Source organism: Hemitrygon akajei, chromosome 22, assembly GCF_048418815.1.
Source record: "Hemitrygon akajei chromosome 22, sHemAka1.3, whole genome shotgun sequence".
Taxonomy (NCBI): Eukaryota; Metazoa; Chordata; class Chondrichthyes; order Myliobatiformes; family Dasyatidae; genus Hemitrygon; species Hemitrygon akajei.
In genome coordinates, this window is record NC_133145.1 from 11,803,001 (window position 1) to 11,815,629 (window position 12,629).

General features: G+C 42.3%; 1 protein-coding gene across 1 annotated transcript in view; it reads right to left on the minus strand.

Moving 5' to 3' along the window:
- Window positions 1-12,629, minus strand: part of galk1 (galactokinase 1) — a 46,497-nt gene that overhangs the window by 23,997 nt on the left and 9,871 nt on the right. The window contains exons 3-5 of the mRNA XM_073026697.1: window positions 7,984-8,103; window positions 5,715-5,850; window positions 2,588-2,769 (exon numbers count right to left, since the gene is read on the minus strand). Of these exons, the coding sequence (XP_072882798.1) occupies window positions 2,588-2,769; window positions 5,715-5,850; window positions 7,984-8,103 (438 nt within the window). The remainder of the gene's footprint in view (window positions 1-2,587; window positions 2,770-5,714; window positions 5,851-7,983; window positions 8,104-12,629) is intronic.

Genomic DNA, 12,629 nt, shown 5'->3' on the forward strand with positions numbered 1-12,629 from the left:
TGGATGCAGAGAATTTGAGTGAGGTACTAATGAGTATTTTGCTTCAGTATTTACCAAGGAAAAGAACATTGCAGATCAGGAGTTCAGTGCTGAGTTTATAAATACGTTAGGGCATTCAGAGGTCAAGGACGAGGAAGTGCTGGGCTTCCTCAGGAGTATTAAGGTGGATATGTCCCCAGGGCCTGATGGGATTTACCCCAGGTTATTGAAGGAGGCAAGAGATGAGTTTGCTGGTCCCTTGACCAATATCTTTGTGTCATCTCTATCTCTAGGCAAGGTCTCAGAGGACTGGAGAGTGGCTAATGTTGTATTTCCACTTAGAAGGGAACAAAGGAAAATCCTAGGAACTACAGACGGGTGAGTCTCACGTCAGTTATAGCGGAATTGCTGGAGAAAATTAGGGAGAGCCAGCATGACTTTCTACACGGCAGATCATGCCTTACCAACTGGACTGAGTTTTTTCACAAGGTGACGAGAGAGATTGAGGGGGGTAGGGCAGTGGATGTTGTCTACATGGATTTCAGTAAAGCATTTGACCAAGTCCCTCATAGGAGATTAATCCTGCAAAAGATTAAGACGCACGGGGTCCGTAGTGATCTGGTCACTTGGAGTCAGAAATGGCCTCTACATAGAAGACGGGGGTTAGTGGTTGAAGGGGCTTATTCAAGCTGGAGGTCTGTAATTAGTAGAGTGCTGCAGGATCTGTGCAGGGACCTCTGCTGTTTGTGATTTATTTTAATGACCTGGATGAAATATAGATGGGTGGGTTAGTAACTCTGCAGATGATACCAAGACTGGTGGAGTTGTGGACAGTGTGGAAGACTGGTAAAGAATATAGCACGATATAGATCAGTTGCAAATACGGGCAGAGAAATGGCAGATGGAGTTTAACCCAGATAAATATGAGGTGTTGCACCTTGGAAGGGCAAATGCAAAGAGACAGTGTACTGTTAAGGGCAAGTCTTGCTGAGCAGAGATCTTGGGATCCAAGTTCATAGCTGCTTGAAAGTGGCTACACAGGTCGATAGGTGATTAAGGCGGCTTATGGAATGCTTGCTTTTATTAGTTGAGGCATTGAGTTCAAGAGTCAGGAGGTTATGTTGGAACTTTATAAAACTCTGGTTAGGCTACATCTGGAGTATTGTGGACAGTTCTGATTGCCCCACTATAGGAAGGATGTCAAGGCTTTGGAGAGGCTACAGAGAGGTTTACCAGGATGCTCAAACAACACACACAAAATGCTGGTGGAACACAGCAGGCCAGGCAGCATCTATAGGGAGAAGCGCCGTCAATGTTTCGGGCCGAGACGTGGCCTGACGAAGGGTCTCGGCCCGAAACATTGACGGCGCTTCTCCCTATGGATGCTGCCTGGCCTGCTGTGTTCCACCAGTATTTTGTGTGTTGTTGTTTGAATTTCCAGCATCTGTAGATTTCCTCGTGTTTACCACGATGCTGCCTGGTTTAGAGGGCATGTGCTGTCACAAGAGGCTGGATAAACGGGTTGTTTTCTCTGGAGCGCTGGAGGCTGATGGAGATTTACAAGATTGAGAGAGGTATAGATAGAGTTGACAGAGAGTATCTGTTTCCCAGGGTTGAAATGTCTAATACCAGGGAACATGCATTGAAGGTAAGAGGGGCTAGATTCAAAGGGGATGTGAAGGAGAGTGGTGGATGCCTGGAATGCGCTGCCTGGTATGGTGGTACAGGCAAATAAATTAGAGGCTTCTAAGAGACGTTTGGATAAGATGGAGGGCTGCGGTCATGGTGTAAGTGGGAGGGATTAGTGTCTGGGTGTTTCTGATTTGCTTTTTAGCTGGTTCAGCACAACACTGAATGGCCTGTTCCTAATTCCTGTGCTGTACTGTTCAATGTTCTATGTTTGTCCTTTTATAGAGTCTCTGCTTCATCAACAACACCTGCCCTCCATTTAGATATCATTTGCAAACTTACCACAAAACCAGCAATTTTGTCATCATATAATGTGGAAAATAATGGTCCCAACAGCGACCCCTGCAGGACAACATTAGTCACCAGCATGCAACTAGAAAGGTCTCCCTTTATTCTCACATTTTCCCTCCCGTCAAGTTAGCCAGTCTTCTATCCATGCTAGTATCTTCCCTGTAATACCATGGGCTCTTGTTAAGCGGCCTCATGTGTGGCATCTAGTCAACAGTCTTCTGAAAATACAAGTAAGCAACATTCACTAATATTCCTTTGAATATCCTGCCTGGTATTTCCTCAAAGAGTGCTACCAGATTTGTTGGGCAAGATTTCCCCTTAACAGCCATGTTGACCTTGGCCTACTGTATCATGTGCCTCCAGGTACCCCAAAACCTCATCCTTAATATTGGACTCCCAACATCTTCCCAATCACAGAAGTCACACTAACTGACCTGTAAATTCCTATCTTCTGCCTCCCTTCCTCTTAAAGATTGGAGTGAATTAGCAATTTTCCAGTTCTCCAGAACCATTCCAGAATCTAGTGATTCTTGAAAGATCACAACTGATTATTCTCTTCACAAACTCTTTATCAGAACCCAGAGGTATAGTCCATATAGGTAAATAACCCAACCTTATACTTACTTACCTTCCAATTCAGCCATAGAAGCATCTCGTAGACTATCTTTCCCAAGCACCTTGGCCGCCTCTAAACATTGTTTGCGTCTGGTTGGGTACTCACTGCCAGTCAGGCTGTGTCGGACATTCGAGTTTGTGATGAGGATCACCAGATTGGGGTCACTGATCGGCACAGGGGTCACCTGCAAAGACCTTGAATTAGAACAACATTTGATCAAACTCAAAGCTCCAAGGGAAATAAGCGAGCATCCCAAAGAATCACAACCTAACCTTTGCATTCGTTACCATATGGATGCTTCTATTAATGGAAGACAAAGTCTCACTGTCTTTTTCCTAATGTTTAGTTGAGGATATAGTACTGACATTTTAACAAAGTTTAGTGATGCTGCTGGAAAGAGATACTCTCTGACCCACTGCGCATTTCCAACATTTTCTGTGTTTATTTTCCAGCTTCAAGTTATTTTCCTTTCAATTTTCCATTAAGTCACGTCCACATTAGAAAATTCTGGGTACCATTTCCAGAGCGCGTAAACTGCCCCATCAAGACAAAGTCAATAAAAATATTTAAAGTTTTCGGAAACAACAGAATAAATGCTGTAAGACTGCAGTGTATCTTGCAGCATCCGTGGAGAAAGATAGCTGACTTTTCAGATAGAGACCCTTCGTCCGAACTGAAAGGTAGAGGGGAGACAGGCCGTATAAAAGGTGGAAGAGATGGAGTAAGAGCAGGAAAATGATGAATGGAATAAGGATAAATAGATAGAGGGGAAAATACAGTACCTTTAAAAATATTCAGCTCTCAACCATTTGTTACAACCAGGGAATCTGATCAATTTAACTGAGAATTTTTATTTGCGAATCTCATGCTCCATTTTTCACAGCAGAGCCCCAAAACAGGGGAAATTGTAAAGCAAAAAATTTATAAAGTGAAACAGGAATTCAAAAGTATTCACCCTGTATGCTCAGTACTTACATAGTTCAATCGCCTCTCACAGCTATTACAGTCAGAAGTCTTTCTGGATAAGTCTCTATTAGCCTTACACAATGTGATGGAGTAAGATTTGCCCATTCCTCTTTGAAAAATTGCTCAAGCTGTGCCAGGTTAGCTGGGGAGGGGCAGTGGACAGCAACCCTGACATCTTGTCACATATGTTCAATCAGGTGAAGTCCAGAACCCTGACTGCACCACTCAAGGACATCAATTTTCTTCATTTGAAGCTACTCCACGGTAGCTCTGGCAGTGTGCTTTGGGTTGGTGTCCTGCTGAAAGAGAAACTTCCTCCCCAGTTTAAGCTTTCTGGCAGAGGCTACCAGGTTTTATCCAGGATCTCTCTGTATTTATCAGCATTCATCTTTTCATCAATCCTTATCAGACTTCAAGTTCCTGCTACTGTAAAGCCTCCCCATAGCATGATGCTACCTCCACAATACTTTACAGGATGACTGTAAGTCTCATCCAAGCACGAGTTTCTTCCATATCTTTACAGTACCTTTTAAGTAACACTTTGCAAAGTTTTTACAGGCCTTTTTTTTAAGCAGTATGAGTGGCATAAATCTAATACTGCACATCAGCCGATAGCACCATCCCTACTGTAAGATACAGCGGAGGTAGCATCATGCTTTGGGGATGCTTTTCAGCAGCAGGGACTGGAAATAAAATGGAAATGGAGAAACTGAGAAAAAGAAATGCCACACTTACAGGTGACAGGATGAAAGGAGACATGGTCTGGTTTGGGGATATTTTTGAGGCTTTAAAAACATTTAAATGGATTAGTTCTTTTTTAATGTCACCCTGCTTTTGAAAAGACAATAGACAGTAGGTGCAGGAGTAGGCCATTCAGCCCTTCTAGCCAGCACCGCTGTTGATAGAAGGGTGTTTGTTTGATCACAGTGAATTTCAAATTCAAGCCAAGGCGGTGTTTAGAGGAAAGAGGACGAGACGATGGGTGATCCCATTGACAGATCTAATCGTCCTTTGCCTGAACTACTGAACACTTCCAGTATTTTTCTGTTTTATTGCAGGTGAGTTCTGAGATTTTTAAGGAAAGGTAGTGATGAGTTGGGTTGATGAGCTGAAACCATGACTGAATTCCACATCATTCAACTAGCTGTTGAGGCTCTAAGCAGCTGCCAGAGCTCAGCTCAGGCACCGGAAAGGAACTGTACATCCACACCAAGATAACATCCTAGCAAGAGGCTGGAGTGAAGTCACAACACAAGATTTAGGGAGCAGCACAATCTCGATGAACTAAGTTCTCAGCTGTAAACCCCAGAAATGGTATTAAATATTTAAGTGAGGAAACACTCCTGAATTTTTAGAAACCTTTACAAAAGTGAAGTCACACTGAGTCAGGAGATATTAACTGCATTGCATTTGTGATTTTTAAATGACTATAAACTGAATCTGAAAAGGGCATGCCCTAGGTGATGGGGGTCCTTAATAATGGACACCACCTTTCTGAGGCACCAACCCTTGAAGATGTCTTGGATACTACGAAGGCTAGTAACCAAGATGGAGCTGACTAATTCTACAACTTTCTGCAGCTTCTTTCGGTCCTGTGCAGTAGCCCCCCCCCCCCCCCCCCATACCAGACAGTGATGTAGCCTGTCAGAATGCTCTCCACAGTACATCTATAGAAGTTTGAGTGTTTAAGGTGACACACCAAATCTCTTCAAACTCCTAATGAAATATAGCTGCTGTCTGTCTTGCCTTCTTTGTAGCTGCATCGATATGTTGTGACCAGGTGAGGCCTTCAGAGATCTTGACACCAGGAACTTGAAATTGCTCAATCTCTCCATTTCTGATCCCTCTGTGAAGATCTCTGGCATATGTTGTTTTGCGGCAGCAGTACATTGTAATAAGTAATTTTTTAAACTAATAAGAAATATATATATATATATAAGTAATGCAAAAAGAGCAAAAAAAGAAAAATAATGAGCTAGTGTACATGGCTTCATTGTCCATTTAAATATCTGATGCCAGTGATAGTTCTCAATCTTGGAATGCCAGATCTCTGTGCTCCACCACTAGGATGGAACATTAACCCACTAGTGCTCTGGCATTAAACCTGGGTTAACACTATGGCCAGTGATCAGAGGCCACAGACTACCTGGGTACAAATGCTTTCTCTGCTCACCTGCAGTCGATCAGTAAGGCGTGACCAGCTTCCCCCATCACTGAAATGAATTGGTCCATGATTCCACAGGGCATGGAAGCAAAAGTATGCTCTGCTTTCTGGCAAGTCAGTGCCTTCTGCACCAAATCCCCATCATCTGATGGTCAGAAATTTAAAATGTAGTCAGGCGCATAGATGGAGCAGAATATACCAAGATGATGTTTCTTCTGTCTTGGCAGACTATGCTATCTTCTCTACTCAGTGCACAGTAGTGGACACTTTACACCCTCAACCCAAGTCCAAAGGCCCCATTTACCAAACTGCTCTTTCAAAGTCTACATTAGAAAATACATTGGTGCTCTCTGAAAGCAACAACTTGCTACTTTCTTTGGATGTAGCTATTAATAAGGCTGCATTTAAAGTGAAAAAAACAGAAAATGCTGGAAATATTCAGCAGGTTAGTAGGCACATGTAAAGACAGAAACAGAATACTTTGGATGAAAGACCTTTCAACAGAACTGGGGAGGAGGGAAAAGAGAAAATCAAATCAGTTTGGAGTAGCAGAGGATGAGGTTGGGATGGACAGTACAAAAGGAATGTGTATGATCGGATGAAGCCTCCATCCCACACTCCCAAATACCTAGCTATCTGTTCCCTCCTGCATTTTATAAACAAAGCCCAACACAAGTTTGAAGAATAGCATCTTATTTTAAATCTGGGAATGCTGCAGCTCTCTGGAGTCCGTAGCAAATATAACAATTCTAGGTAAGTTGTTTTTCATTATAACTGGCTGGTTCTATCAGATTATTTATCTGTAATATTATTAACTTCTCCATGAACACCCTCTAATCTGCCAACTATTAGTTTCAGATTCAGCAGCAACTTTGGCCTGCAATCCACAGGTTTAACATGGTTCCTTTAGTCATTTCCTCTCATTTACCACCCGCGTTCAGCTCTTAATCAGGTGGCTCTATGGAGGATGCAAACAGCTCAACGCACACCGGCTTTGCCCAGTTCCGATGAAATATCCTGAATTTACAACATCAGCACTGCTTCACTTTACAAAGATCCTGCCTGACTTGCTAAGTGCTTCAAATGTATTTTTGTTTCTATTTCAAATATCCAGTATTTGCAAGTAGTTAAATAAAAATCGTATTATGAAAGAGCAGAACACAGGGCAGTCAGTCTAGATTTTATGCTCAGGTCTGTTTAGGAGACCGAGCAATTCTGTTGCAGCTTTCGGGAAGACAGGAGGAACAAGCCACCTGGCCTTTCAAGCCTGCCCTAGCATTTAATATGATCAGGGGTGAAAGACCCCCATGTTTGAATGTCTTTTTTATAAATTCACTTTTAAGGATTAAGGCATTATTTCCCACTCTTAATCACCTTTGAACTGAGGGCTTGCCAAGTGTTTTCAAAGTACAATGAAGAGACAATGACTCTGGAGTTGCAAAAGGCAGGACAGGAGCTGGAACATTCAACAATTCAGAAACAGCTTCTTCCCCTCCCTTTTTCCACTATTTATTTGTTTTTGTAATTTATAGTAATTTTTACATTTTTGCAGGGTACTGCTGGTGCAAAACAACAGATTTCACATTATACAAGTCAGTGATAATAATTCAGATGATACATTTCCTCCTGAGGTACATTAGTGAACCAGACTGTCTTTTCAAACAATCCAGTTGGGCTCTTGTCATCATTTGTAAATCCCCAGATTATTAACCAAATTCTATCCAACTAAGCTGGATTTGAATTTGGGGCTTTGGTAGCTTAACTGCTGCCCACCACTGTACCACGACAGTACTGTGCTCATGAGCAGACTTCAAAACAAAGATGAAAACTTTTAAACTGAGATGCTGTCAGAAGAATAAGTGCATGACAGCAAGCACTGGTTTCACAGTCATTTTCCTGACAGCACACGTCCTCAATTCAACACATTTTTCTGGTGGATTTTGGAGGCATGACCTCTAGTCCAGACAACACTAGCAATGACTTAGGTGGATTTTGGAGGCATGACCTCTAGTCCAGACAACACTAGCAATGACTTATCTTTAGAAAACTGCACAATCCATTCCAAAATCTGGTCGGATACAGTGAAGTTCAGAAATTAGTCATGACTGATCAGGAAGTTCATTGAGGAAATTAGGCAGTTTAAGGAACTCCTGCATTCAATCGTAACAATTAGAGTGAGGTAAACAGTGTCCTTGAGTATTGCTCATCTCTGCAAGTGAAAAGACAGTAAGTTTGTGTCGAAAGCCCCAACATTCACAAAGCAGCTCTGCATACTCACCTGGACAAACCTGTTGTAGGAAGGTGTAGAAGGCCACTTCCAAGGATGCTGAACTGGAAAGCCCTCCACCGAATGGGACGTTACTTGCTGCTACTGCTTTGAAGCCAGTGAGTGAGCCCGCTACACGGACACAACAAAGAACAACTTTACAAGTGGAGCAAAAAGCAACACATGCTGCAGTTAAATCAAACTTGATGGACATTCGATGCTGCTTTTGGTTTATCTACAACAATCGCATCAACCATAGGCCATCTCTGCTCCTCAGGGTGTTAGAAACATAGAAAACCTACAATACAACATAGGCCCACAATGCTGTGCTGAACATGTACTTACTTTAGAAATTACCTAGGGTTGCCTATAGCCCTATACTTTTTTAAGCTCCATATACCGATCTAAGAGTCTCTTAAAAGACCCTATCATATTCACCTCAACCACTGTTGCCGGCAGCCCATTCCACACACTCACCACTTACGCCTGACATCTTCTCTGTACCTACTTCCAAGCACCTTAAAACTGTGCCCTCTTGTGGCAGCCATTTCAGCCCTGGGAAAAAGCCTCTGACTATAATCAATGTCTCTCATCATCTTCTACACCTCTATCAGCTCACCTCTCATCCTCCGTCGCTCCAAGGAGAAAAAGCCAAGTTCACTCAACCTATTCTCATAAGGCATGCTCCCCAATCCAGGCAATATCCTTGTAAATCTCCTCTGCACCCTTTCTATGGCTTCCACATCCTTCCTGTAGTGAGCTGACCAGAACTGAGCACAGTGCTACAAGTGAAGTCTGACCACAAGATCTTATACAGTTGTATACCCCTCGGCTCTTGACCTCAATCCCATGGTTGAAGGCCAATATGCCATATGCCTTATTAACCAGAGGTGACCTACGCAGCAGCTTTGTGTGTCCTATGAACTCAGACCCAAGATCCCTCTGATCCTCCACACAGCCAAGAGTCTTACCATTAATACTATATTCTGCCATCATATTTGACCTACCAACTTATCTGGGTGGTTCTGGACCCAACCATCCTCAGTAGCTTCATCTGTGACCTTCCTTAAATCACAGGATCAGAAGAAGGGATGTCCAATTACCTTCAGCACCAGTCACAACTCCTCAGGTATGGAAGCGCTCCACAACCACAACACCTGGACAATCTCCAGGCCCAGGCTGATTGGTGGCCAGTTATATTCACACCACAGAAGTTCCAGACGGTGTCAATATCCAACAGTAAAAGAAATCCAGCCATTCTCTCCTCACATTCTGCGTCAGTGAAACCCCCACCATTGATATCCCGGCTGGCAGTGGGGTGGGTGCAGGTTTACCAGATGACCAGCAGCAGAACTAGAATAGGTATACATATAATATGGCTACAAAAGGTCAGAGCCTGGGATCTTGCATCAAGTATCTCACCTCCTGTCCAAGGATCAAGTAGGGAGTCTGATGAAATAGTCTCCATTTGACCAGATGAGTAAAGCTTCAATGATGATCAAGAAGTTTGATACAGCAGCTGCAAAAAGCTCATTTTCACAGCATGGCCCTTTTCACCTATGACTGCTTTCCTGTACACGGTTCTAACTCCATAATCAAGTTCGCAAACGACACCATGGTGGTTGGCCTGATCAGAGGGGATGACGAGACGGCCTACAGGGACGAGGACCAGCACCTGGCCGAGTGGTGTGCCGACAACCTGGCCCTTAACACCTAGAAGACCAAGATCATCATTGTGGACTTCAGACATGTTAGAAGCCACTCTCACTTCCCCATCTACATCAGTGGAGTGTGTATCAAGCTTCAAATTCCTTGGTGTCCATATTTCTGAGGATCTCACCTGGTCCCTGAACTCCTCCATCCTGATCAAAAAGGCACATCTATTTCCTATGGAGCATTAAGAAAGCTCACCTCTGTCCCAGGATACTGACGGACTTTTACCGCTGTACCATTGAGAGCATACTCACCAACTGCATCTCAGTGTGGTATGGCAATTGTCCTATATCAGACCGCAAAGCACTCCAGCAGGTGGTGAAAACTGCCCAGTTGATTATCGGCATCCAATTGCCCACCATTGAGAACTTATACCATAAACGTTGCCTGGGCAGGGTGAAAAGCATCAAGGATGCATCAAGGAGTTGAAACCTCCTGATGAAGGGTTTCAGCCCGAAACGTCGTCACTATCTCCTCCCATAGATGCTGTCTGGCCTGCTGAGTTCTGCCAGCATTTTGTGTTTTTATTTATTTCCAGCATCTGCAGATTCACTCGTGTGCTAACTGCATTTCATTGGCTTTGTATCTGTACTCGGCACGACGACAATAAAGTTGAGTCTAACTAATGCTCTGTGTATATATGCCTGCGACAATAAACCTCAACTTGAATTCTACAGGCCACGATGACTCTGCCATAGTTGGATGCATCAGCAAGAGAGATGAGGCCGAGTACAGGGTGACAGTGGGAAACTGTCACATGGTGCGAGCAGAATCATCTGCAGATAAATGTGAAAAAGACTAAGAAGCTGATGGTGGACCTGAGGAGGGCTAAGGCACCGGTGACCCCTGTTTCCATCCAAGGGGTCAGTGTGGACATGGTGGAAGATTACAAATACCTGGGGATACAAATGGACAATAAACTGTACTGGTCAAAGAACACTGAGGCTGTCTACAAGAAGGGTCAGAGCCATCTCTATTTCCTGAGGAGACTGAGGTCCTTTAACATCTGCCAGACGATGCTGAGGATGTTCTACGAGTCTGTGGTGGCCAGTGCTATCATGTTTGCTGTTGTGTGCTGGGGTAGCAGACACCAACAGAATCAACAAACTCATTCGTAAGGCCAGTGATGTTGTGGGGGTGGAACTGGACTGACGGTGGTGTCTGAAAAGAGGATGCTGTCCAAGTTGCATGCCATCTTGGACAATGTCTCCCATCCACTCCATAATGTACTGGTTAGGCACAGGAGTACATTCAGCCAGAGACTCATTCCACCCAGATGCAACACTGAGCATCATAGGAAGTCATTCCTGCCTGTGGCCATCAAACTTTACAACTCTTCCCTCGGAGTGTCAGACACCCTGAGCCAATAGGCTGGTCCTGGACTTATTTCCACTTGGCATGATTAACTTATTATTTAATTATTTCTGGTTTTATATTGCTATATTTCTTCACTATTCTTGGTTGGTGCAGCTGTAACGAAACCCAATTTCCCTCGGGATCAATAAAGTATGCCTGTCTGTCATAGCAGCTGACTTACTGAGCACCCCTTCCACAATCATTCACATCGTAGCAACAGGCACCGCAGCAACTCAGCAAAACACCTCGGATGCCACCTTTCAAACTCACCGCCACAACAAGCTAGGTCAAGAGCAACAAGAGCCCTTCATTACCACCTGGAAGTTGCCACCAAGGTACACACCATCCTAAACTTGGAAATATATCGCCATTCCTTTACTGTTGCTGGGTCAAAATTCTGGAACACTCTAACAATATTGTGGGTATACCCACACCTTAAAAGGGTCACACTGGTTACAGAAGGCAGATCACCATCTCCCTCTCAAGGGCAACAAGGTATGAATCCGATTTCCAAGTAACTGCAATAGCCTTTTTGGCTACTGCCAATGCAATTTTTATGAATTCTTTCTGATATTTATTCAATTTGGATTTCAATTTTATCCTTTCAATATCGCCTAGTAAAAATAATGTTGGATTATGTGGAAGTTGTATTCCAATAATTTGTTCCAGTAAAACTCTTAAATTTGTCCAAAAAGGTTGAATTTTAAAACAAGACCAAGTAGAGTGTAAAAAAGTATCAATTTCTTGATTACATCAAAAATATTGATCAGATAAATTTGAGTTTAATCTATTTTTTGTGGTGTAATATATATTTGATGTAAAAAGTTATATTGTACTAATCTTAGTCGAACATTTATTGTATTTGTCATACTGTCAAGACATAATCTTGACCAACTTGTTTCATCAATTTAATATTTTTGTCTTGACTTATGAATTCCTTATTTGCCTGTTTTTGAATCAGATTATACGTAACAGAATTTTTTTTTAATTTTTCCTTTATGAATTAAAGTTTCTATTTCATTAGGTTTCAGCAATAACATTGTTTGACCCAGCTTATCTCTTAAATAAGCCCTTAATTGTAAATAACAGAAAAGAGTGTTATTTGATATTTTATATTTATTCTTTAATTGGTCAAATGACATTACCTCCTTCAAAACAGTCTCCTATATATCTAATCCCTTTGTGAAACCAGTTATATAAAAGTTGATTATCCATTGTAAAAGGAATACGTTTATTTTGAATTAAAGGTCTCTTTGCTAATAAAGATTTCTTTATCTCATCATCAACATTTATCTTATTCTATAAATCAATCAAATGCTTTAGTATAGGAGATTCTTTCTTTTCCCGTATCCATTTAGATTCCCATATATATATATAGAATCTTCTGGTATATTTTCTCCTATTTTCTCTAATTCTATTCCAATCCATGCCGGTTTATCTTCATCAAAAAAAGATGCAATAAATCTAAGTTGATTTGCTTTGTAATAATTCTTAAAATTTGGTCCTAGGTCAAATTTCCATGTCAATTTTTCCAACGATATTCTTGACATCTTACCTTGCCAAAGGAATTTCCTCACACATTTATTTAA